Here is a 24,407-nt window from a genome sequence, read left to right as displayed (position 1 = left end):
TGTTTTTCCCATGGTGTTTCCCTATATTGCGCGCGCGCGCGCGCACACACACACACACACACACACACACACACACACACACGCACACGTATGGGGCAGATGTATAAAGGAATGCAAACTGATACCACAAACTATAATTTTGTTTGACATTTTTGTAACCGCAGAGATGTTTTCTGCTCCACACTTTACTGTCACAGCATGTCTTTTCATGATTTGAATATAGACCTGCTATAGTAGGCTAGCGGCTACTGTCAACGCACGTGTGTCATCATTCTGATCCGATGCCAAGTTTTGTGATTACACTTACAGAGTGATCATCACCAAAGATTCTAAATAATTAAGGGACTATAGGCGCTAGTGGGGGTCTCCGTAGGTGTATGTAATAATGTTCATGTATTTATTTCTAAAATATACTAAGTTATTTGAAAATATTTTGTAAATATGTATTAAATGAAAATATTTATAGATTTAAATAAACCCGTAATATATCTATTAAGAAGAGGAAGTAGAAAGTGCACAAGTTGCACAGCCCATCTTAAAGAAACTCAAACTAATAAAACAGTTTTGCTTGGATAGAAAATATCTGCTCATATCACTTTTGTTTAAAAGCTCTATCAGCACCGTACATCCTCAGTAGGGGGCGGCATACAATCCACAATCCCCGAATCCCCCCTCCCCCCAAGTAGAGAAGGAAACGGAAAGGCGTCACTTCGTTTTATTTTGCGATGCATTTTGTTTATGCTGAGGCGCTCTCTGCTTCTGCTAGCAGTAGCAAGTCTGTCTGACAACAACACAATACTGTTCGGCTAAACGCAGCGCGGCCAGCCGAAGAATCGCAGCCATGGCGTGTTAAAAGGGTTGGTGAGTGAGAGTTTGTCATATTATGTTCGGAAGGTAGCCAACAACGGTAACTCGTCGCTGATCGTTGTCACGGAGGAGGAGACGCTGCAGCAGCGGCGCAGCCGACCCGACAGACGGGTCCGCGGACCCTGACGGAGCGACAATGAACTCGGGGCACCGAAGCGACAGCGAGGACGCAGACGACCAGTCGCAGCAGCAGGACGGGCCTCCGAACAGCAGTAGTGCCTCTGCTGACAAAGAAGAGGAGGAGGACCCCGACACAGACGACTCGGAGGAGGACGAAAATGATGACAGTTCAGGGACCACCGGGAAGAAGAACCCCCCTGCTGCTGCACTGGAGAGCAGCGGCGACGATGAGCGTGAAGACGGCGCGACCACCGCCACCGAGAAAGATGTCCGCTGCCCGGCGGCGGCGCCCAAGGCGGTCTGCCCCGGTGCCAGCGGCACGGTGAAGGGCAGCAGGAGCAGTCTGTTCTCCTGGGTGCAAAGCAGGACTATTAGAAGGGGTCTTTTTGTCGACCCCGCTCGGGATAACTACAGGACAATGACAAACTTGTACTGCTCAATGAATCCCGCGGCGGACTCCGTCAACCTGAGCACTCAGACACACGGTGCTGTGTTCAACTTGGAATATTCTCCAGACGGGTAATATAAGATATAGACATTACATTTACAATTTTGACATTTACATCCGTCAATGAGAGTAAAATCGAAGTATTGAACTACAATTGTCATAGCAGTGGATGTCAATAACAACAAGATGTCACAGACCTGTCTGAAGAATTGCATTTGTGTATGAGAGCCTGATCTGGTCACTGTGCCAAATGCAGGGTCATCTGACTCAAAAACGTACTATATCTGACAATTACTACTTGTACTTGTTACTATTTTCAGGATGGGCGCACGCACACTGTTTCCGGTCAGGTCATCCTGGATTAAATATCACTACTAGTGATTCACAGGGTGTTTTGAGCATTCAGTTCCTTGTGTTTTGGTGTGTGACTCATTGAAGCCGAGTTTATCCATATTGATTGTCATTTGACCTCTGTGTGATTGATTGTCCTCCTCAGGTCTGTGCTGACCGTGGCCTGTGAACAGACTGAGGTGCTCCTGTTCGATCCAATCTCCTCCAAACACATCAAAACCCTGGTGGAAGCACATGAGGACTGTGTCAACAACATAAGGTAAAAACTATCTGTAATCTTTAGAGGTACCTACTGGAGTCAGTGGATAGTGTGCCAGCTAGGGCTGCAACTATCAATTATTGTCTTGGTGATTTATCTATCGATTACTTAATCAAAATTAATCATATAATCGAGCCTTTTTTTTAAGGGTTGAAAGAAAAATGTACAATACCCCCAAATGTATTAATTTGTAGTTAAATTGCTAAATTGATTATTTTTTTATTTTTTTATAATAAATTGAGTGTCAACTGAATAATAGCAACATCCCTGTGGTCCAGTTCTGACTGGAGACCTGTGTGTTGCCTATCTCTCCTCTATTCTCAGCTGCACCTGTCTCTACACTTATCAGTCTACATGAAGCAAAAACGGCCTAAAAATCTTTAGCCGTAAGTTCTGCTGAACCAACGGCAGTGTACGTTTTGAATATGGTCTTGTCTTGATTTTTGCACTCCAGGTTTTTGGACAATCGTCTGTTTGCCACCTGTTCGGATGATACCACAATTGCATTATGGGATCTGCGCAAGCTGAATTCAAAGGTTTGCTCGTTGCACGGTCACGCCAGCTGGGTGAAGAACATAGAGTATGACACCAACACACGTCTCCTGGTCACCTCCGGCTTTGATGGAAATGTTATCACCTGGGATACCAACAGGTATGTGTGTGTTATGTATGTATTTGTTGGTATTATGCATGGGTTTAAGTGTTATGCGTGGGTTTAGTTTAAAGTCATCTCCATATGAGCTTTTTACAGCCTTTAAATGTAGATTAAAGCTGTCTGTGTATGGGCATGTTATATTTGTGATGCCCTCTGTCCACCCAACATCCACTCACAAGGCAATTTTAAGTTAGTGTTGATTTTGTTGACTAATCTTTTCTTTCTATCTTTTTTTACAGAGGAAAATAAAAACTAAGCTATGATGACTAAAAGTAAACTAAGACTAAATATATTTCGTTAACAAATGAACTAGACTAAAATGTTGGAGGGACTAGTAATGGAGAAGAGATCCATAAGAACTAAAAGACAAATCATTTTATGCGTGGTTGTATTGCATGCTGAAAATAGCTGATCTACAAGTTCAGCTGGTAGATCTGGTAAGACAACTGCCATAAATAACCAATACATTTTAGTCGACTAAATCAACTGTAGATGTAGTCCACTAAAATCATTATGATATTTAGTTGACAAAAACTAGATTAACACTAAAACATTTCAGATGACTAAAATGTGCCGTCAAAATCAACACTATTTTAAGTATAGATAGAAAGGGGTGGATCACTTCTTCTATGACTTGAATATTAATCTAAGGCACCTTAAAAATGTAAAGTAGTAAGTACACTGCTATCGTAAATGTAGCACTTGTAGAACATTGGGTCTACCCTGCACACCACCAGTGTAGATCTGGCACTTGAAGGCCTTTGTTAAATAATTGAACGAGAATAATAGTCTAGCTGCATTAGCTTGGTGTTGACCAGCCCAATAGAAGCTTTATTAACCTGGGTTGCGATCGCGTCCAGAGAAGTCCTGTATTACAGCCAATGAGAGCACAGGACAGCTGTGCTCACTGCTCACAGCACTGCTGTCTGTCTGTCATGTCAACTGTATCGGCTGCTAGAGTGTTAACTAGAACTAAAATGAGAGAACACATTACCCCAGTTCTATCATCACTGCATTGGCTCACAGTGGTTTTTAGAATTTATTTTAAAATTATTTTACTTGTTTATAAATCCCTAAATGGTCTTGCACCTTCGTACCTCCGTGACTGACTACCTAGATATGTCCCTAACCGCCCCCTCAGGTCCTCCACTGCTGGCCTGCTTGAAGTGCTTAAAAAAATGTGCACAAAGAAATATGTTGAGGCAGCTTTTTGCTTCTACGGCCCAACAGCCTGGAATAAATTACCATTCCAGCTCAGACCCTCCGTAGACATTTTTAAAGACTCACCTCTTCACTCTTGCTTTTAGTTGAGTTTTAATATGTGCGTTCCAACTTCCTACCCTGTCCTGACTGATTTGCTACATGTGGTGTTTTTACTTACTTACTTTTTTCTCAGATTTTGTTCTTTGCCATTGTTCTATCATTTTAACTACTTGTGTTTTATTGTATTCTATTTTTGTGTCCTGCCCTGTGAAGCACTTTGAGCTGCATTTATGTATGAAAGGTGCTATATAAATAAAGTTTATTATTATTATTTAATCCTTGGGTAAATCCCTGTCCTGTGTCGTACATGTTAGCAATATTTGTCCAATGTTGCTGTTAAATAGTCTATAAACCCATAACCAACTCATTTCATGTTTCACTTGAATAATGTTGATAAAACCGCATCAGAGCAAACCTTTGGACCTCGTGTGTGTGTGTGTGTGTGTGTGTGTGTGTGACGGAGAGTTATTTCATGAAAATCAAGATTTAATGTCCTGTATCACTGCTGCCCACGTAGGCTACACTACACGCTGTCACAAACATTTCACCGTGTAGCCTGGCTATTCCTGTGTGTGTGTGTGGCATGCACAGAGAGAGAGAGAGGCGTCCTCTGTGTCGGTCTCACGCTCGTATTACGGCATCCTGCACATGCATGATATGTAAAAATGAATAAAATAAAAACAAATGATTATCGGGTCTGGATCGCATCTTGGTGAACTCAACGATATAATAATAAAAAAATGACGATCTGATGACTCGCCGACAACTTTAAAACTCCTACAGTGTGTAGGGGCCATAAGGGACCACCATTCTTGATGATGATGATGTACGATGATTCGAGCGCCCCTCACTTCACATGGGTGTGATTTTTCCCCCCCTTCCATGCCACACTGTGGTCTTCACCAATCTAATCCTCTGTCTACAGGTTCACAGAGGAAGGGTGCCCGCACAAGAAGTTTTTCCATACTCGCTACCTTATGAGGATGCGCCTGACGCCCGACTGTTCAAAGATGCTCATCTCCACCTCCTCAGGGTACCTGCTCATCCTCCATGACCTGGACCTCACCCAGTCCCTGGAGGTGGGCAGCTACCGCATGCTCCGAGCACGACGCACGTCCCTTAGCTCGGGTAAGACAAAATTCTCCTTTTGGTAGTATTTTGAATGTTATCAACTGCCAAATACATAAATACATTTTGAGTTAACACTTTAAAGACACTTTTCCAGATGTAGTTTGTGTTGCATAAAGTCATTATTTTTCACTCATTAAATTCAGATTTTTAAATTTGATCCCAGTCGCATTCGCATCTGATTCTGGGTTTTAAAGGTATAATGAGTAGAATTATATGCCACTTGTCATTTTTAAATGCAACTCATAATGTCCAGCAGAAAACACCTCGTTCTGCATCATCCTCATCAAATCTCACCAATGGGGAAAATCCAATCCAGATTCATTCACACTTGGAATCTGAATCGGCATTAGTGTTTTCAGTGCTGTGTCCGCCATATTTGTTTGCTCACTCTGTTTAGCTGTTTTGAACCCCATGACTCCATGATGGTAACATTTTCTGCTTCGATCCTATGACCCAGAGAGACGGTTATAGTTTTATTGGTTAGTTGGTTGTGAAACAGCTGCTGTATGCTTACACTATGTTGCAAGCAGTGGTATTTGTTGCAGGTGTGACCAAATACAATTGGCGCCACACAAAAGGTTGGCGCCCAGAAATGTTGTCAACATTCAAACATAATAAATACAGGCAGAAGGCAGGGTTTCTGCAGACAAAGACACTGACACAGACTGACACAGAGATAATGATAGAGTAGGGTCATCGTAAGCTTCCGAATTTTACAAGGGGTGCCTCTTAACCACTTAAAGGGATATTCCACTTTCAAAATAACATTTGGTCATTTTATCGTCTACTCAGGCTTATGTGAACACCCCAGACCGTTTTTAAGTTGCTCGATTCAGTATTTAGATAATTGATATTAATTTTCGCTGCCCAGCCCCCTTCCTATACAAACCCATTGTAGCTTCAAACTCCATTTTAACCATGATAGATTAATCGAAAACACCTGTTTATGGTGACTAATACTTACTTACTTTACTTACGCCTATAGTCCAACTTTGGGCATAGGCCACGAACAAGAGCTCTCCAGACATCCCGGTCCTGGGCCATCTTTTCCAGCTGTCCCCATGTGTGGCCAGATCTCTTCACATCCGCATCCAGGTCACAGCGCCAGGTGTTTCGTGGTCTGCCTCTCTTCCTTCTCCCTTGTGGGTTCCAGAACAGGGCTTATCTTGTGATGCTAGATGCAGGCTTTCAAAGAGTGTGGCCGATCTATCGCCAGCGCCTTTGGATGATTTCTTCCTCCACCGGGTGTTGACTTGTTCGCTGCCACAGTTCCCGGTTACTGATTTTATTTGGCCAGCGTATTCGGAGGATTCTTCTGAGGCAGGTGTCATGAATGTCTGGATTCTTGTCATGGTGTTTAAAGTTGTTCTCCAGGTTTCTGCTCCGTACAGCAGGACCGGCTTCACCATAGAAATACAAATCCTGATCTTTGTGTTTATGGGAAGATCTGAGGCTCCCCAGAGATTCTTCAGCTGATGGAAAGCTGCTCTTGCCTTGCCAATCCTGACTTTTACGTCGGCATCTGTTCCGCCCTGTTTGTCGACAACACTGCCTAGATAGGTGAAGCCCTCCACCTCTAGTGCTTCACCTTCTAGTTTGATTGGGGTAACGGGGGTAACATAAGACTGAGTGGACGATGAAATTACAACGTTTCTTTTTAAGTGAAATATCCACATTTTAACCCCCACAATTTTCCACATTATTTTGCTGATAAAGGCCTTTTGAAGAAGCCTGAGCTTTACGTTTAGACGTCCATGCTTGTTTTATCCATCTATATTGAAGTGGGGGGAAAACAAACACATTTCTCTGTCTCTCTTGGTCTGTGTAGATGGCGGTACATCAGCATCCAGGTCTACTGGAACTTCCCGCCAGGGAAATGACTCCAGCAAGATCCATCCTCACAAAGAAGGTATTTAAATGTTCTACTTACTGTCTAATCAAAATTGTGTGGAAAATGTTAATTACAGCTTATCTCAACAAAATAATGAGGTTTTTTGTGATACTCGGTCACCATACAATACAGTATAATTATGAACTTCATAATTAGTTCCTGATATAGGCCACTTTTTATAACCCCTAAAAGTCATTAGTTTATTTTTTTATCTCTCCCATTTGATTTATTTTGTCTTTGTTTTGAAAAAAAAAAACCCCTTGGTCAACCAAAGAAATGTTATTTAAAAAAGTATGTAACATGATTGTAGATGTTTTTAAATAAAGAATATATATATATAATAAAACTATCATTATCCTCTTCCAGGTATGTCTCCCAGGAATAGCCTGGAGGTGCTGACCCCAGAAATACCTGGAGAGAGGGACAGAGGGAACTGCATCACCTCCCTCCAGCTCCACCCTAAAGGTTGGGCCACACTCATCCGTTGTTCTAGTAACATGGATGACCAGGAGGTTAGTGAACACTACTAGCCCGAAGAAGGGGGGAAAAAGTTAATGGCTTTTTAAAACTGCTGTCTTTTGGCTCAAATTACCAGTTTTAATTAAAGGGCACTGTTTTTGCTTTTTTTATTGTTTAGTTTTTGCATGATTTGCTAAATGCTAAATAAACTTTGATGGAAAATTGCAATGGAGGTCTCATTGATCTTCTGGTATCTGGGCCTGTAAACACAGTGCTATAGTCCTTCCAAAATATGTTTGTCATACATAAATGGTTGGACCATTCATCTCTAATAATCTGACTGAAGATTCTCTCCGAAAATTAGCAATGTTTGATTTGACATACTTTGTGTCATTTGGCTTTATTTTGCATCCTAAATAATGACTGTAACTTAAAGAGCCAAGACATTAGTGTGCCACTGTCCAAAATAAATAACTAACAAGTTCACTGTAATTAGATAAAATCCTAGGCATTACTTTTAATATCAAATAGCTGGCAAAAAGCCAGTCTCATTATTAGAAGAGCTTTGGACACTTTCCAGTCTGGTGAAGAGGGCAGCTACCAGTAATTAAACCAGAGGTTCCCAACCACCGGGACATGTGCCACTGGTATGTGAGAAGGGAATCCCAAGTTTTCCCGTCGTATTTTCAAATCCATTTGAAAACACGACTGAGACTGAGAGGACAAACACACTTTGTATCCTACTCGTCTGGCAGGTATATCTCTTTGAGCTTACTGTGCTTCTGATTGTGCGTGTGTGGGGGGGGTCGACGACGACAACACATCTTGCTGCCCCAAAATGTAATTCCTGGAAACTGTTTCCCCACCTAAGTTCACAAGGATTCCAAACAGTGGTGAAAAGTTGATTGCTCAGTCGCGGAACAACAGCTGTAGCCTATTTTATCACGATCACACTAATGAAACAAAACGGTACACGGTTGCGGTACAGGATTATTATTCATTCATCATCATGTCAAAACATTCAAGTATCAGAATATGATGTTACCCAGGTAAAGTCACATGGGGGTCACATGAGAACCACTGACATAGTAGTTTTTCAACCACATAGGTTTTTCAGAAAACTGTCATGATTTAGAAGATGTTTTGTAGAATCTGGTCTCAGGTCTTAATGGGTTAAACCCCGCTTTCTTCTGCCTCCCTCCAGTGGACGTGCGTGTATGAGTTCCAGGAGGGGGCACCATCGCGGCCACCCGTCTCCCCACGCTGCTCCCTGCGTCTCACCCACTACATTGAGGAGGCCAACGTGGGCCGAGGCTACATCAAAGAGTTGTGTTTCAGCCCCGACGGCCGCCTCATATGCTCGCCTTACGCCTACGGCGTCCGCCTGCTGGCCTTTGACGAGCACTGTGCCGAGCTAGCTGACTGCCTACCTGTCCAGACCAGCGTGCTGAGGGAGGTTCGCTCCATCTACTCTCACAGCGACGTGGTGCTCACCACCAAGTTCTCCCCAACACATTGCCAGCTGGCCTCTGGTTGCCTTAGTGGCCGTGTGGCACTCTATCAGCCCAAGTTCTAGCATCTGTTTCTGTCCCACAAGTGGACCCATTTACCTGTGCTGCACCTAGGTGAACAAACGTGGACGTAATATATGGACCTGGGATAAATAGTAGTTGTTCATATTTAGACACCCCCCCCCCCCCTCTCCTTTGTTTTCTACATAATTATATAAGAATTATAGTAAATTGACTTTAAAAACATTTTATTTTGGTGGTCTCAAATTCCTATATTGTTCCATGTGGCAAACAGCTCCCATCTGTCATCGAACTAGTTTTAAACAGTGTATTCGAATACTATTTTCCCAGGTCTGGTATACTGACTGCAGCTACTTACACCATCAGCCTGTAGAGAAAAGACTGAAGTATGGGGAATACTGGCTGAAGAATCAATGGCCTTGTGGTGAAACTTTAAGCCTTTCAAATCCAAAACTTTAAATAGGAATTAATCTATGGTGAAAAATGGGGGATTTAGAGAGTCAAAGAATGGCTGTGGACTGCAATGAGGACTGATGTGGGCCGCAAGATCAAACAACATAGCCTTGGTTTGGTCGCTGTTGCGTAGGTCAAGGTGGAATAATGGCATCACTCACAAACATATCATTAGATTTCTCAACCAATCATTGTTTGGAACTGTGTGTTCTTTAACATTAGTACTAGTAACCCACCATGAGTCTTGTTGAGACTAACGCCCAGAAGTTAAAAGTTAAAAATAATATGAATTAAAAAAGGAATGACGCTGATATTTTACATTGTTGTCAGAACAACACTAATAACAAAAGTACAGTCATTAGTCTTCACACGACAATTGAGAACCGGGCAGCTGTTCTTCAGCATCCTCCATTCTGGAACATTTCATCGGGAAGCATCAGTTCACAGCTGTTCTTCAGCATCCTCCATTCTAGAACATTTCATGGGGAAGCATCAGTTCACAGCTTCATCAGTTCACAGCTTCATCAGTTCACAGCTACATCAGTTCACGGTTGTCATGCCTTCCCATAGGTGCTGCTTTTCTGCTCATACAATCTGAACTTTGACCCCTGCGCAAAGATCGTTGGATGCCTTCCCGCTGTGGTTATGGATGGTGACCTTCTCCTACCTACCTTATTAACGTTTGTTCTACACCTCTTTTTCTAATTGTCCTTGTCTTTTCTTTGTCTTTTGTGGATTTTAAATGTTTTTTATTGTTGTAGTTATTTTGAATGAATTTGAATGAATTTACACTAACTACATGTAGCACGGTTTATACATTGGATATTCTTTCTCTCACTGTGGTCTGTGAGACTTCCTATTTGGATGTTGTTTTCACCTTATTTGTGCATTTTAAAATTTAGGGCCCTGAAAGGGAAATCCCATACTCTTATAAAAGAGATGCAAAAGTATTTGAGACAAAGTATTTGAGGAAATGTGTGGAGGAGCAGTGCTTGCAGCATGGTTGCTATAATCACACAGGAAGGTATTGTTTCTGGGAAGTATTTGAGAAGATTTTTGAAATAATGGCTCATTTTGTTGGTTGCTGCTGAGAATGTTACCATCAGCATTTTCTTTTATATTGGCCATCTCCCTGACAAAACAAGAAATTATCCAAATTTGTTTGTGGTGGCAAGGCACTCAGATTGTAGTATAGAGTGAAAGGATATGGCAGCATTTCTCTCATTAGCTTTGCTAATGACACTTCAACATTTTTTGCTATTTTACTTAAGTGGAGGAGAGTGGATGGTTACAAAAATCACATACGATGCTTTCGGGGAAGGGAACCCTGTGTAGTGTATAGCGTGGTCCCAAAAACCAGGCAAATGCCCCCAGATATTCACCTTATTATGACAGTTAAAATACTTAGTGATTTAAGTTTTGTTCGTTATAAGCAAGTGATAGGCAACATGAGCCTATACAACTATGCACACCAGCCTTGATAAATATCCTCCTATTCTTATTTCTTATTTATGCGAGAGGGGTGCTCTGCTTGGAGCTGTCTGATGCCAAAACATGTCTTAAGATTGTTGGGTCTGGCGTATGGCTGCTCCTTACCTGATGTAGCTGTGCAGTAAATGTGAGCTTGGACTTGTAAGGTTTCATTTGGTGATGGGGTTTAGTGTTTGTAAGCATAAGCTGTCTCAGCAATAAGATAATTTTGTAGATAACTGAAGTTGGATTTTTGAAAATGTTGAAGTGCTTGATTAATAGAAATGTACAAAATGTTATTAGCTTTGTTTATATAGGATGTTTAATGGTCAATGTGGGAAAAACAAACATCTAGATAATACACCCTACTTTCTGCCAGGGAAGTTACTGTGCCCTGAAAGTAGAAGTGGCATTATTCTTGTTAATTCTAAAGTTATTGTATATAATTAAAAAGTGTTGGATAAGAACATACTAGCTGTGAGAAGATCTTTTTATATTACCGTCGATGAGACCTTATAATTCTAAGCTCCCAAAATGCTTCATACTGACTGAATCATGTGTGTCGGGAGGAGAGAGGGAAGGAACGATGTCTTTTGCACTCTGTACCTCAGTTACATGCTCACTGTTCTGCAAACCAGAAGTGGGTTCAATTCAGTCAATTCAAGAGACGGATAAAAACAAATATATTTTTTAAACGGGACAAAGTTATAATGTACACCGGGAAGAAAATACTGGAGCATTGGCAAGATAGTTGTAGCCTCTAGTCTATTTGAATTATTGCATTGACCTCATCTCTGTTGCTGCTTTTCTTTGCTTGCTCATTTGTGAGAAATGCCATATTACATAAAGCAAATATAAACATGGTATTTGTTACCAAATTACAAATCTTTCTTTTTGTTTTGGCAGCCCTGTCATGGTTTTTACCTGCATTCAGATTTGGTTGGTTGAACATTATTGTTTAATAATTTGCGAGCACACTGTTACCTTCTGTTTTCATTTGAGTGCGGGACAAAACTGTTTTGACAGGTTTGAAGCTCACAATGTTGGTTCCTAAATGGCTCTAAGTAATCCCAACAATGAAATGACTAAAATGGTACTTATTATCACTGAAATAAAAGTGGCTTTTTGCACTGCCTGACTATTTATTTTACTCAACAACCTTGCAATGCTTGGGAACATCCACTAGATGGTAGTCAAAATGTCAGTGAGCACAAGACATTCCCCACTGAATAACAAGAAAACAACCAGCAGTCTACTGTAGGCTTCAACACTAATACATTTGGCTCTCAGCAACTTTGATTGTAACAGATTCCCTGTGTGGCAGTGTGAGGAGGGGGTGTTTCAAAATGTACCACAGCATAGAGGCTCATGGAACATAGCTGAGCATAGATACTGTATACTGACATCATATAATGAACTCATTGTTATCCAAACTGATTCTCCCAAAAGGCATAATACATGGGCTTGAGAATAAAGATTAGACAAAAACGGCAATGGATGTTGTATTTGTCTGTGATATTTATATGGTTCTGGTGGACTAATAGTCATTGTAAAATATAAGTACAGTGTTAGAAAAACATTTCATTTATCAGACCAGCTGATACTCAATCACTCGATCCTCATACCTCATCCCTAAAGCCTTTAGCAGGAGGATAACATGGATACTGCAGCGCGTAAACAGTTCATTTCCGAGACATTGTGCTTCATTCAGAATCCACTCTGTACAAGAGTTTTGAATTAACACTGAGGATTGTGTTGTATACAGTCCTGAAGAAAGCACCAGTATTGTGTTTTTTGCATTGCTTCACAACTTGACTAACAAAACCCACTAAGGCTGCTGTTTACTTGCCTAAATATACTGAGAGCTTGAGCACAACTCCAGTGGTTTTAATAGGGTTATGCTTACTGCGATCAACACCTTAATTTAGTGTAAGGCATTTGCAGGACCACTTTGGTGTGTTGCCTCAATAAGGATATGACAACTTTATTTCTGTGCATGTAAATGCTAAATGCACTCCTTCACCCAGGCACTCATCATGCCCTCTTGGCTCTTGCAGAGCGGGCTTTCCTTTGCTGCTGTTGCTGGCTCTGGCGCCTGCGATTGATAGCCTTGGTGCTGACACGCAGCTTACGGAGCCTCAGGGCACGAAGACGCAACTGAAGGTCCTGAGGAATCTTCCCTCCTTTAGCCCTGATGTCCTTCAGCCTCAGCCTGGGCGTAAGGGTTAGATTGAAGTCACAGATGGTGGGGCGTGGATCCATGCCCACACGGCAGCGCCGCATGGAGGGGAAGTAGCCCTCAGCCCACACCACCACCTTGTACTCTCCCGGGTTTAGCAGGCGCCAGTAGTCCCCGTCACCCGCTACAGAGATGACAGGCAGGGGACACACAAGATTTATTTAAAAACAAAACGTAAGGAGAACAAACCTGCAAAAAATGGATGCCCAACATCCCATACATAAATCATTATGAATTATCTGGCAGATGTATCTTTTAAAATGCATCACAATTTTAATAGAACAAAGAGGTAAGGTAGGATTCTACCTGATCTGATGTGATGGTCGTGGCCTTCAACCTTGATTATAGCATCTTCTATTCCTTCTTTGGTAATCTTGTCTCTCACCACACCTTTGATTCCTCTGTGAACCTAAGTGGAGAGTAAATATTTGAACGCCAAACGTTGGTGAAATGCAAGTTGGTAAGGAAAGGGTAGACAATGTACCGACACAACTGACTGACCTGTTCCATATAAACCAGTAGAGACTCTTTGTTGTTCTCCCACTCAATGGGAAGCTCACTGACATGAGGGAACTTGTCACAGGACAGCTCCACTGTCACCTCAAAGCAGTTGGTGTGGAGGTAGCTGAAGTCATTCATACCTGCGGGAAACATACACTCAACCATCACATAATAGAAACGCAGGGTACAGGCTTAGTACGTTAAGCTTTGAAGAGGGTTAGCACGATTCAGTTGTAAATATTGGTTTCGCTATAGCACTCTTGTTTATATAAACCGGAAGGCGAGTGTGGAGGAGAGTTCATTTAAGTTCATTCCAATTCCTTTTAATTGAGTTCAGTATAACAGTCTTTGATCTAAGTATATACATATAACTGTAGTGAGAGTAAGCTTGTTTTGGAGCTGCAGCCTGTGTATAGGGAATTATTTTTACAGCCAAGTTGATGACAGAGAAAAACGTTTAAACAGATGTCTGGAATTAGTTCATATTACACTCGTCCAAGACAAACAAACAAGAATACACCAGGGATCCCTATTTGAAAAACATGATGAAGTTCGTACAGTACATGTTCCTTACTGACTGAAGATTCTTAAGAACCAGCACAGTACATACAGTACATTCCCTTGTTTTAAGAAGGGGGGAATGTTCTGTAATGCACTCTTCGTGACCCCCAATGGAATGAGTTGTTTCATTCCAAAATGAGATATCCATCATTTGAAAAAATACAAACATGACACACATTTGGACAAATGTAAATTAAGTAACATTAAATCTCACTGTTGACTATGATCTTTCATTATAGGATGTAAACTCCTATGGGTTCATTTCAAAGTCAAGAGTTAAATGAACCCTGAGGATTTGACTGTGTTTAATGGGTTTTAATGGGTTAAATGAACCCTGAGGATTTGACTGTGTTTAATGGGTTAAATGAACCCTGAGGATTTGACTGTGTACTGAGGTACTCACTCCCAGGGACAGTGTGCCAGGCCCCTCCGTTGATAATGTTGTGGTGCTGCTGGAAGTCTTCGTAGTGACAGTGGCGACGGTCAGGATTGGCCATCACCAAGTTGGTGGAGGCGTATACAGTGGCGAGCCAGCGGAAGAACCCGTCGTCGCTTGACGGGGTGTCTTCCTTGGGGATCCAGTCGCGAGTGCAGTCAAAGGGATAGGTGACCACCAACTCACCACCATGGAGGTTAGCGCTGAGGACAAAGGGGATGTTCTGCATCCAGTTGATGACTGCGCGGGTCTCAGGCGCGACCTGAGAAGAGTAAGTGTAAGCGTTAAACTGATGAAGTATCAGCTTGAATTATGTTTGTAAGGTTCTGCTTTATTGGAGAAAAAAGGGATTGAGATTCCTGTCCTTGAAAAAAATAAACCTAACAATTTCATAAGAATAGAACTGGACTGCAACAGATTGGACTCTTACTATAAAATAATCGCTTCTTCTTGTTTTACCAGCAAAAACATAAAGCAATTTCTTCAGCTCTGAATAGATTTCCTGTTCGAAATATCTAATATTGCTTGCATGCCACAGAGGGTAAGCACACATGATTTTAACATTTCAAGATGTTCTCAGATTCCGTTGAGAAAACATTCTCTGCATGAGCGGATTCATTGATTGTTAGTGCCTATTCTTAGATGGCATCTATTGTATAAGTTTAGCTGTTTGCTGCCAGTACTACTATTGTGACAGCAATACGACTTCAAGCCAAGCCATGCTCCTTAAATAACTGACTTACAAAGGCATCTTCTTGGGTGTAGTACTCTGGAATGGGGATGTAGTGGTTGGTGACTTTAGATTTGTCAACCGCCATCTCCTGAGCGTCCCACATTATGTTGTTGAGGTCAGGGAAGTTGTGGTTCATATCAATGCCCTCAAAACTGTACCGCCCATGGGCCCAGCCAGCCAGTTCTGAGCCCTACGATCAATCAATCACAAAAATCACAATCATGATTCATGTTACATAACAACTTCAATTTCTGCATACGATTTTGACTTGATGCCCCAACTTGGTAGAGAGGCATATTGACAGTTTAAATAAATGTACAGCTCATACATTGTGCAAACACTAAAATCTATCTATAAATTGGCTGTTTTGTTGCTGTCTCAGTCAGGACTGAATCTGCCCAAATATGTCTCGCTTCCTCCACATATTTTCAATGTTTTCACCATGAATTAAATAAATAAATAAAAGTTGACTGCCCTCTCATTTTGTAGAAACGTCTCTACTGTCCAACTCCTAAAGTCTGTCTAATACCATACTCATTCATTATCTCCTTTGTGTACCAGCTCATATGCTCCTTCGTAGCCATCAGGGTTCATGGAAGGCAGTAGGTGAATCCGTGTTTTAGTCACCAGGCGCACAATGCGCTGGTTGCCGCCTTTGTATTCCCGGCACATGTACTGCATGAGGTTGAGCAACAGCTCTCGGCCAAGAGCCTCATTCCCATGCATCCCTGCCACGTAGCGGAACTCTGGCTCACCTGCCAAGAGGGGCAATAGAAAGCCAGTTACGGGATGTTTTTACTAGTGGTTACCGACAATGTTAGAAAGGTGGCAACTAAACAGAATATTGTGATCTTTATGAACTATTCCTCTGTGGCAAAACAAAGAAGATCCCTGATGGGATCAGTGTTCATTTCATTAGACTATAAAAGGCTGAAGAGAAACAGAAGAATATCTTGATTTACACTCCTGGGTGAGTCACTAGTCCAACATGAGGCTCTGTTTGGATTGTGGTTATTGGCCATATGTGTTTTAACTGACCACGCCGTCTTCCACTGAATTCTACTTGAAATGAATGTGCCTTGCTCGAATTGTTGCAACCATTCACAGTAATTCACTACATAATGAGACTCTTTAGCTATTGGCAGAAGCCCAGGAGCACATTGGGAACGCATTCAAGGATTCAGATAAGATTTGGCAAAAGCGTGAACTACAGAAACTTGCCAATGATTATAAAAGGATATAGGCCTAGCCTGAATATCCTGAATATTGGCATATTATGGGCCAAGCAAAACAGAAAAAAGAAAGAAAATAAAACTGGTATATATATTTTTACCCTGGGGCAATACAAAAATAATGACAACAATGATTCACCTTAGTTTGGTGTGCAAGGTAAACTCACATGCAATACACAGGTGCACATTAATGCAACCCACTTAAAGCAGATAGGGTTAATAGTTAGGCGTAATTTGGTCCAGCCCTGCCTTAAACTTAGACATACAGTATGGTTAATTTGTCTTGGCCTTTACCACTGTCTAGAAACTGTCAGGACAGTTTCTAGAGACAATTCAGACCTCTCTGTAATTCAATAAGATTGGTGGACTCGTAAAATACAGTATAGTCCTGTAAGAATCAAGACTCAATAACATGCCCATAAAGACATGGGTCTTTTATTGATGAAACCTTACTGATGATGCGGAGAAATAGTGAGTCCAAACACTACCATTGCCCATAAAAAGTCTGCACCGGGACCTAATTATCCATGAAACCACTGTGAATGAGACTCAGCTGTTTGCACATACTGAATAGCCTACATTCTCATTCTCTCAGATAGAAAAGTAAATGTAAAATGTGTTCATGTCTTGCCAAGTAGACTAGCTGTACTTCTATTTACACTTTGGCACAAGTCGAGTGACCACAACTAGCTACCAGACAGAACAGCCAAGTTATGGCGATAATGCATTTTTATTTGAACTCAGTTTAACACAGGAACCTTCTTGATTTTGATGGTGTATACATATTCTTGAACTATTGAATTTGAAACCATAATCTGTTTGTTTATTTGAGAGGCCTTTTCAACAGGACACTGCAGGGTTTGTTATCCAGTCTTGCTCTAGAACTCAGGCTGTATAAACACAAGGGGAAGTTCAACTGGGCCCCTAAACAGCCACTATCAGGTTAGCATGAAGAGAATGGAGGAAGCAGTTCATCCCAGGGGCTGTTGAACTTAAAGCAACTTGACTGGATAACCACTGAAGCCATATTTTATACTTCTTCGCATAATGGTGTCACATGGTGAAAATAAAAAACGCATTACTTTTTTTTTTAAATGTTTGTCTTTGTCTATAATGACATGCCCAAAACAGGGATACCAGATTGAAAGTGGATAATGAAGTCATTGGCAGAAATAAAATGTTTGCACATTTTTTACTGGTTAGGAAGTGCTATCAACTTGCAACGAAACCACTCAAAACAAATTGGTTATGGATAAATGTAAACAACCCATGACTTTTAGCCTTCTGCAAGAAATAATATCATACTACTAAGTTTCAGCCTGGCATTGTTGGTCCCTGTTTGTACTGCAGTGATCTTGCCTGAGGTTCCTGTACATCCTCCTGCTAAGAGAAAACAAAATAAACAATCCATCTTACCAAGTTCATGCTTGCCGGGGTTATCTGAGATCTCCATAACGTAGAGTTTGAGGCCCATGTAGCTCTTCCCTATGCTGTAGATGCGGGTGATGTCAGGACACTCATCGTTCACAGACTTCATAAGCTTCAAGTGAAAGGAGACAGAAACCCTGTCAGTGGGAGGGCTAATTGGAAATGGTAGTCTTGTTTTGTTCGAGGATCAAAGAAGCGGATCCCAGACAATTGAGCTTGCTTGGGGAGAGAGTATGTTTTGCACTCCGTCTGTGTGTGTGTGAGTCCGTGTGTGAGCGTGTATGTGACTGTGTGTGTCTGTCCGTCCGTCCGTTACCAGCTAATCTCCGGCACCGTTAACCTGGTCGATGCCACATTTTGCGCACACACTCCCTGGATGCCAACGATGAACCTCTGCCCCAAATCTTCCAGAACGGCTATCATTCTATCATCCATTCTATCGTCCATCCGTCCATCTAATCTACAGTCATTTGTTCCGCAAATCTGCAAACGCTCTGGACTCTGAGTCAAAGCTTTGGCATTATCTTTAAGGTCGCAAACCATGTTACTCATCATGCGTGTTTGGTCTGTGGTCTCTCTCTGTGATTGAATAGGAACTGACTAACCTTTCGCATCTCTTTGTAGTTGTGATGCCTGAAGTCCAGATCGTCTTTTGATTCCCGTTCTGTGTCTGAGTAGTACATGTCATCTGGATCTATGAGGAAGCATCTGTATATCACTGTTCAATGGGATATCTTCAATATAAACAGAGATAATCCACATTTACCAAATCATTAGCCAAGGACTTAAATTACCAACTATATCAAATTCATACCAGAGGTCTGAAGTTGAATGTCTTAAACAAAAAGGGTTTAAAACTATACCAGGAACACGACAGCCAAGTATCTCAGCCCTGAGGCAGATGGTGCCATTAAAGTACCAGGTCTGAGGGTTGATGCGGATAAAACGGGCCACGGTGGGAACAGGGAGTAGTGCCAGCACTGGAGTCTCTGGGTCCTCGTTCCCTTTAAATACCTGCACAATGCAATGTTACATCATTAAACACTATATGACTATTGAACCAATTGAAACCTAGTGTTCCTATTTTGGGGTGAACATTCAGCAAAAATAGCATATCTACAAGCTCACAACATGCCGTGTTGTGAGCTTGCAGATCAGCTATTTTCATTGAAAATAACTGATCTGCATATTATGATGTTCATTAGAGGGGGAAAAAGGGGCAGACCAAGCCCTAGGTTGACCACGGTCAACTAAGTGAATAAATAGTTTAGGTGGTTATGGGAATATTCAATGTGGGATACAAAATATATAGAAACTTAGCATGGTTGTTGCAAATAGTATGGTTGGAGGAATAGTTCAAAAAGCCAATAAGATAATAGATATATGTACAATAATAAAGAGGTATTCACACATACCGCCTCCTCTGTCCCATTCATACAGGTTTCCCAGTTCGTAGAGTCATTACTCAGCTGCACCTTGTATGTATGGACCCAGTCCCAGCTGTAACCACACCAAGTCCAAGAAATTAAAACCTCATTAAGCAAAATAAAAGCATTTTTTGTGATGGGCTCTTTCCACTAACTCGTCTGTGATTGTACAGTACCCTACAGTGCAGTACTGCTTGTATAGTCAGTGTTGTAATAGGTAGTAGTCGAGTTCAATTATATCAAATTGCTAAATATATTTTTACTATGATTAACAATAACAACCTTATGTAAATAATGAGCTAATTTCCTAAATGTCATATTGGGAAATAATTATCATCATTAAATTTGGTCAATGGAAAGTTTTTTTTTCTCTCTCTTTTGTTCAAAGTGTTAACTATTGAATGCTATACACTTGCGATAGATTTTTTTTGTTTGTATTTACAAAAAACATTATTATTATTACCCATAATAATTGATCATTGGTAATATTACTCAATATGAACAAGTAGTTAGATAGTACCTGACCTCCAGATGGAGTTCCTGCCCTGCAGGATGACTCCGGTGAACATGGTCAGGTAGATGGCGTCCAACTCCAGCCACTGGTTCCGATCTTTGTACTCTGCACACCAAGCTCCATCATACAGGTCCCCGTCTTCAATGCCTGACTACAAATGCAAAGTAATGATTAAGTTAAATGTATATATTATAATGAACGGGGTGCCTGCCTGGTGGTTCAGCCAGTTGCAGTTATTGCACCAGAGCAAGTGCTCCTCGTGAGCCGTCAGGATCCGAGTTAAAATCTGATTCCTGGGTCTTGTGTCGCATGTCTCTCCTCTCTCTGCCATTGGCTTCCTATCTTTCTCTACTATCCTATCTAACAAATAAAGAATATGAATGCTGAAAAAAGTTACTTAAAAATATATGGTAAGTAAAGTAAGTTCAATGAAGATTACCATGGAAATTGTTCTGAGAAAACAAATGCATGTATTGTGGTGATTGACCAATGCATTGGGGCATTGTTGTGTTATATGTAGGCTACTATAGTTGACAGTACAGTACAGTACAGTACAGTGCAGTACAGTACAGTACAGTGTATAGTATATGTAGTAAGTAGTAAGTATTTATTTTCTCCAACCGAGACAATGTATGTGAAGTAATGTAATGTGTTCCCAACATCCCTGTCTTTGAATAATTTTGATAGACTATTTCTCTCCTGTGCCCCCCCCTCTCTCACACACTCTATACCTCTCTTCTCTCTCTCTCTCTCTCTCTGTCATGCACTTGCACACACACAACCTTCTTAGTATCCTGACTCCATAAATGGGGTAAAAAGGCAGTAGAGTAGACCATGATTCTGAGAGAATAGCTTAGACAAACCTGAATGTTTAGCCTGCCCCTATGAGGGCCCAGCCCTGACCGTTGGAAGGAAGATGCCTGGAGCTGGCTGTCCTGAACTCGCAGGGACTCCAGGCCAAGTGGAGGGCAGTCTGGAGAAGAATGAAAGCATTTAGCAGATACCATCTTCTGTGTACTTCTGTATTTTTATGTTGTCTTTCTGTGCTTGTCTAGGAATGCAATATTTGGTGTCAAACAGAGGCTGAAAAACAGCCAAAAAGACATCCACAACCTAATAAGCTGTGTGCAGGATCAAAAACAGCGATGTTCAAGAGAAAATAGTCTGCACACCATTTGCTGCTCCCATTTCCTTCAAGTATGTGAAGTAAATGCAGAAAATGGTGTGCAGACTCTTTTCTCTTGAACTAGGGATGCAATATTTTACATTCAAGTAAAAACTATTCTGGTCAGACTGCTGAAGGGTTAAATACCATCTTTTGGTTGTTCTGAGTAAGCAACCTCACAGTCTGATAGTATTAGACCATTATGTTCTCATTATGTCCCCACAAGGTCTTAAGTATAATACTACTGGGTGAGTTCCAAGGTTTGCGGAAACCACAACGCCCCCCCCCCCCCTACCCCCACCTCTCTCACTCTCCATAAGTTGGGAGTCAAGGAAAGTGGACTTGCAGATAAGTGAGCCTGTGCGAAAGTATGGACAGTGTATGCATGTAATGAGACACCGCAGCTCAGACATGGGTCAGGAGAGTCAAGTCTAAGCAGGCTGTGGAGAAAACCACAAAGATTGTATGGCTTTTAGATCAATAACAGGAGGATATGCTAACAAGATCAAAAGCAGTTTGTCTCTTTCAATGAAGAAATTAGTTCAGTTGCATTCATTTGAAATAAAACTATTGTGGTACCTGAAATCCTGTTTGCATTTGACATGGGTAGGCCTATAGCATGGCATGTGAAAATCCTCTCTCACACAATCTTGATGAATTGATTCAATTTGCTTTGAATCCAAGACAAATATGTATTTGTTGGCTGACCTGCACTGCATGCCTTTCTAAGTTGTATAATGTATTGTTTATCTTATTTTGAAATAGGCTACATCTGTACAATTCCAATTTTTTAGGATTTTACATAAACAAATTTACTTGAATGATTTCAAATATCACAGGCCAATAACAAATACCAAAATGAATGCTTAGGCAGGCAGGCAACTATAATTCAATTAACGTAACGTGGGCTAATTGCTTTTATAAAATATATAATATATCAAATAGTTTCATTTTCTAGTTTTCCCCCGCAAATTAAAAATAAATACAAAACAAAACACAAAAGGTCAAATATTAGTCCCCTGCGTCTGACCTACCCAGTGTTTTTGACGCATCCTCTGTCTTGCTTTCAGTAGTTTCGCCTTTCTCCTTATTTTCAGGGGTTTCTTTACCATCTTTTTCTACGTTTATCTTGACGGTTTGATTATCTCTGACAGTAGTGGTGAGCATCTCTGTCGCTGCTGTAGTAGGTATCGATGTCCATCCGACTGTGCTGGTCTCTTCTTGATGTACAATGGAAGAGTTAATTATTGTGACAGAAACAGTCCAATCTGAAGTTGCAGCTGTAGGTCTACTTGTGTTAAAAGTATAGCTACCAGACGTAGCATTAGTGATCAGTGCTCCTGTCTCGTTAAAACTTGTCAGAACAAGTATTGTAGTCCCAATGCACAATAGCTTTTCCATCTTTCTCTTTGTTTGGTGCAGGCTCAGGCTGCGAAAACGGTTCAACAGATGACAGCCACAGTCAGACCCGAACCGCGCTGCATCAACCTCCCCAACCCCACCCTCCCCAAAGTCCTGCAAAAACCGTAATCCATAAAAAACAAGCGCATGGTTGTAGTTTACATTATGTCATGTGTGGTTATAGGCTTGAGGACACGCGCACATCTTTCACGTCAAAGCTTAACACATTATGTATAGCCTATAGCTTTATGGGTAACAAGACAACTCACCATTTCTACTCTTTTTGGTGAGTTGTCCGGTAGAGTAGGCTACGGACAACAGCCTGCAGTCAGCGCGTGATAGACGCGCCGACCACGGCAACGACACGTCCACAGTGTTGCAGAACAGTAGTGCATATGTAGCAAGCAACTCTGACAATAGTACAGACAGTATTGTAGGCTCGGGGATCGTTTGCTGCAGACAGCTACCAATACCATTTGGATAGATGCACCAACGCAAAGCCAAGTAGACAGGTGCCAGATGGTGGTAGCACCCGCAGTTTCATTAAAGAGGATATTTCCAGAGCACTTAACCTGCCAGTTATAGGTAAAGAATCGTTGAATATACATGTGTTTGGTTCCAAAACACCCCAGAATTACCTGCAGGAAAGTGAAGGCTCGTTTGAGAAATATTAAAAAATAAGAACAATCAAAGCATTGATGTCCATTTATTGGAAACACCCAAGTTGAGCTCTATGATTAAAGCGCCAAACGGAAAGGACTTTTCGGACTTGGAAGCAAAAGGAATGCCCATAGCAGATGTACCCATCATAGGGATGGATGCAGTGGAATTAGGAGTCCTAATTGGCGGAGACCAATATTGGAAAATGGTCACAGGAAAAATGGAGACTGAATGAAGGACCAGTTGCACTGGAAAGTGTATTTGGATGGCTGGTGCAAGGACCTGTCACCACGCTAAATATCATAACTGAAGTTGTGGACATTGAAGTGATGCACATCAGCGTAGAGGAACAGCCACAGGCACTGTCAGATCAGTTACGCAGCTTTTGGTTGGAATCCACATGAAAGAAATGCATTCTGAGAAGGAAGACATGACAGTCTTGCAATGCCACTTTGAGTTTTCAAATCAGCCTCATGGTGGCGCTACAACAGGCCAAGTTGCGTCTCTCTCACGCGCACACACACACACACACACACACACACACACACACACACACACACACACACACACACACACACACACACACACACACACCACACACACGCACACGCACACACACACACACACACACACACACACACACACACACACACACACACACACACACACACACACACACACACACACACACACACACACACACACACACACACACAAACCCAAACAAACATGTTACTCCTAAACATTTTGCCAAACATCACACACTCTCCTATATCCTCCTGGTGGAGACCTGTGCCCAGAAGGGCACTTTTTCTAGTTAATTTCTGCATCTCTTAGGGCCCATTTAACCATAGGCCTATAATGCATTTGGATGGCAAAAATGGCAGATCTGCAAGTTCAGTGTCTTGAATGAGATGTGCTGCGAGTTTGCATATCTGCTATTGTCCAGCATAGGACAGTTGCACAGTGAAGGCTTTAGGATTTATAAGTCGTTTTTAGAATCCTCCTCCTCAGGAGCATATCCACGGATATCCCAAGTGCATGCCTATTCCCACTATAGGCTGAGGAAGAAATTCCACACACCACACATATTGCCATGTTTTGTTCTTGCTTAAATGTAAATCGCTCTGGATTAAGAGCGATTTACATTGCTAAATGCCTAAATTATAAATTGGGTCCACTGTCTTCTCATTATCGCCTTTTCCTTGATT

General features: G+C 41.6%; 2 protein-coding genes across 2 annotated transcripts; one reads left to right on the top strand and one right to left on the bottom strand.

The window, feature by feature from the left end:
• Window positions 1–736: 736 nt before the first annotated feature.
• wdr32 (WD repeat domain 32) lies at window positions 737–9,703 on the top strand. Its single transcript, XM_080783700.1, has 7 exons — window positions 737–1,506; window positions 1,932–2,045; window positions 2,500–2,697; window positions 4,889–5,091; window positions 6,923–7,003; window positions 7,352–7,497; window positions 8,649–9,703. The coding sequence occupies exons 1-7, from the start codon at window positions 1,004–1,006 to the stop codon at window positions 9,018–9,020; spliced, it is 1,617 nt and encodes a 538-aa protein (XP_080639826.1). The 5' UTR covers window positions 737–1,003; the 3' UTR covers window positions 9,021–9,703.
• Window positions 9,704–11,565: 1,862 nt separating this feature from the next.
• Window positions 11,566–22,593, bottom strand: cpxm1a (carboxypeptidase X (M14 family), member 1a). The gene is made up of 13 exons (XM_080783698.1): window positions 22,170–22,593; window positions 20,834–20,943; window positions 19,982–20,121; window positions 19,445–19,529; window positions 18,893–19,043; window positions 18,635–18,723; window positions 18,018–18,141; window positions 15,928–16,124; window positions 15,380–15,559; window positions 14,604–14,898; window positions 13,640–13,779; window positions 13,445–13,547; window positions 11,566–13,262 (listed from the first exon to the last, which is right to left on the bottom strand). Exons 1-13 carry the CDS (start codon window positions 22,534–22,536, stop codon window positions 12,934–12,936), a joined length of 2,310 nt encoding a protein of 769 aa, XP_080639824.1. The 5' UTR covers window positions 22,537–22,593; the 3' UTR covers window positions 11,566–12,933.
• Window positions 22,594–24,407: the final 1,814 nt, after the last annotated feature.

The sequence above is a fragment of the Protomyctophum bolini genome (assembly GCF_963924005.1).
Source record: "Protomyctophum bolini genome assembly, chromosome: 15".
Lineage (NCBI taxonomy): Eukaryota > Metazoa > Chordata > Actinopteri > Myctophiformes > Myctophidae > Protomyctophum > Protomyctophum bolini.
Note: the sequence above shows the minus strand (reverse complement) of the source record. Positions and strands in the feature narration are given on the sequence as shown.

What these genes read in the sequence shown, in the direction of transcription:
- wdr32 (XM_080783700.1), top strand. Translation starts at nt 1,004, where the DNA reads ATGAACTCGGGGCACCGAAGCGACAGCGAGGACGCAGACGACCAGTCG. An exon ending in GACTGTGTCAACAACATAAG is followed by an intron (nt 2,046 to 2,499) that starts GTAAAAACTATC and finishes TTTGCACTCCAG; the next exon opens with GTTTTTGGACAATCGTCTGT. An exon ending in ACGCACGTCCCTTAGCTCGG is followed by an intron (nt 5,092 to 6,922) that starts GTAAGACAAAAT and finishes TGGTCTGTGTAG; the next exon opens with ATGGCGGTACATCAGCATCC.
- cpxm1a (XM_080783698.1), bottom strand. Translation starts at nt 22,536, where the DNA reads ATGGAAAAGCTATTGTGCATTGGGACTACAATACTTGTTCTGACAAGT. An exon ending in CTGGCACACTGTCCCTGGGA is followed by an intron (nt 13,780 to 14,603) that starts GTGAGTACCTCA and finishes TGTTTCCCGCAG; the next exon opens with GTATGAATGACTTCAGCTAC. An exon ending in TACTGGTTTATATGGAACAG is followed by an intron (nt 13,548 to 13,639) that starts GTCAGTCAGTTG and finishes CTCTCCACTTAG; the next exon opens with GTTCACAGAGGAATCAAAGG.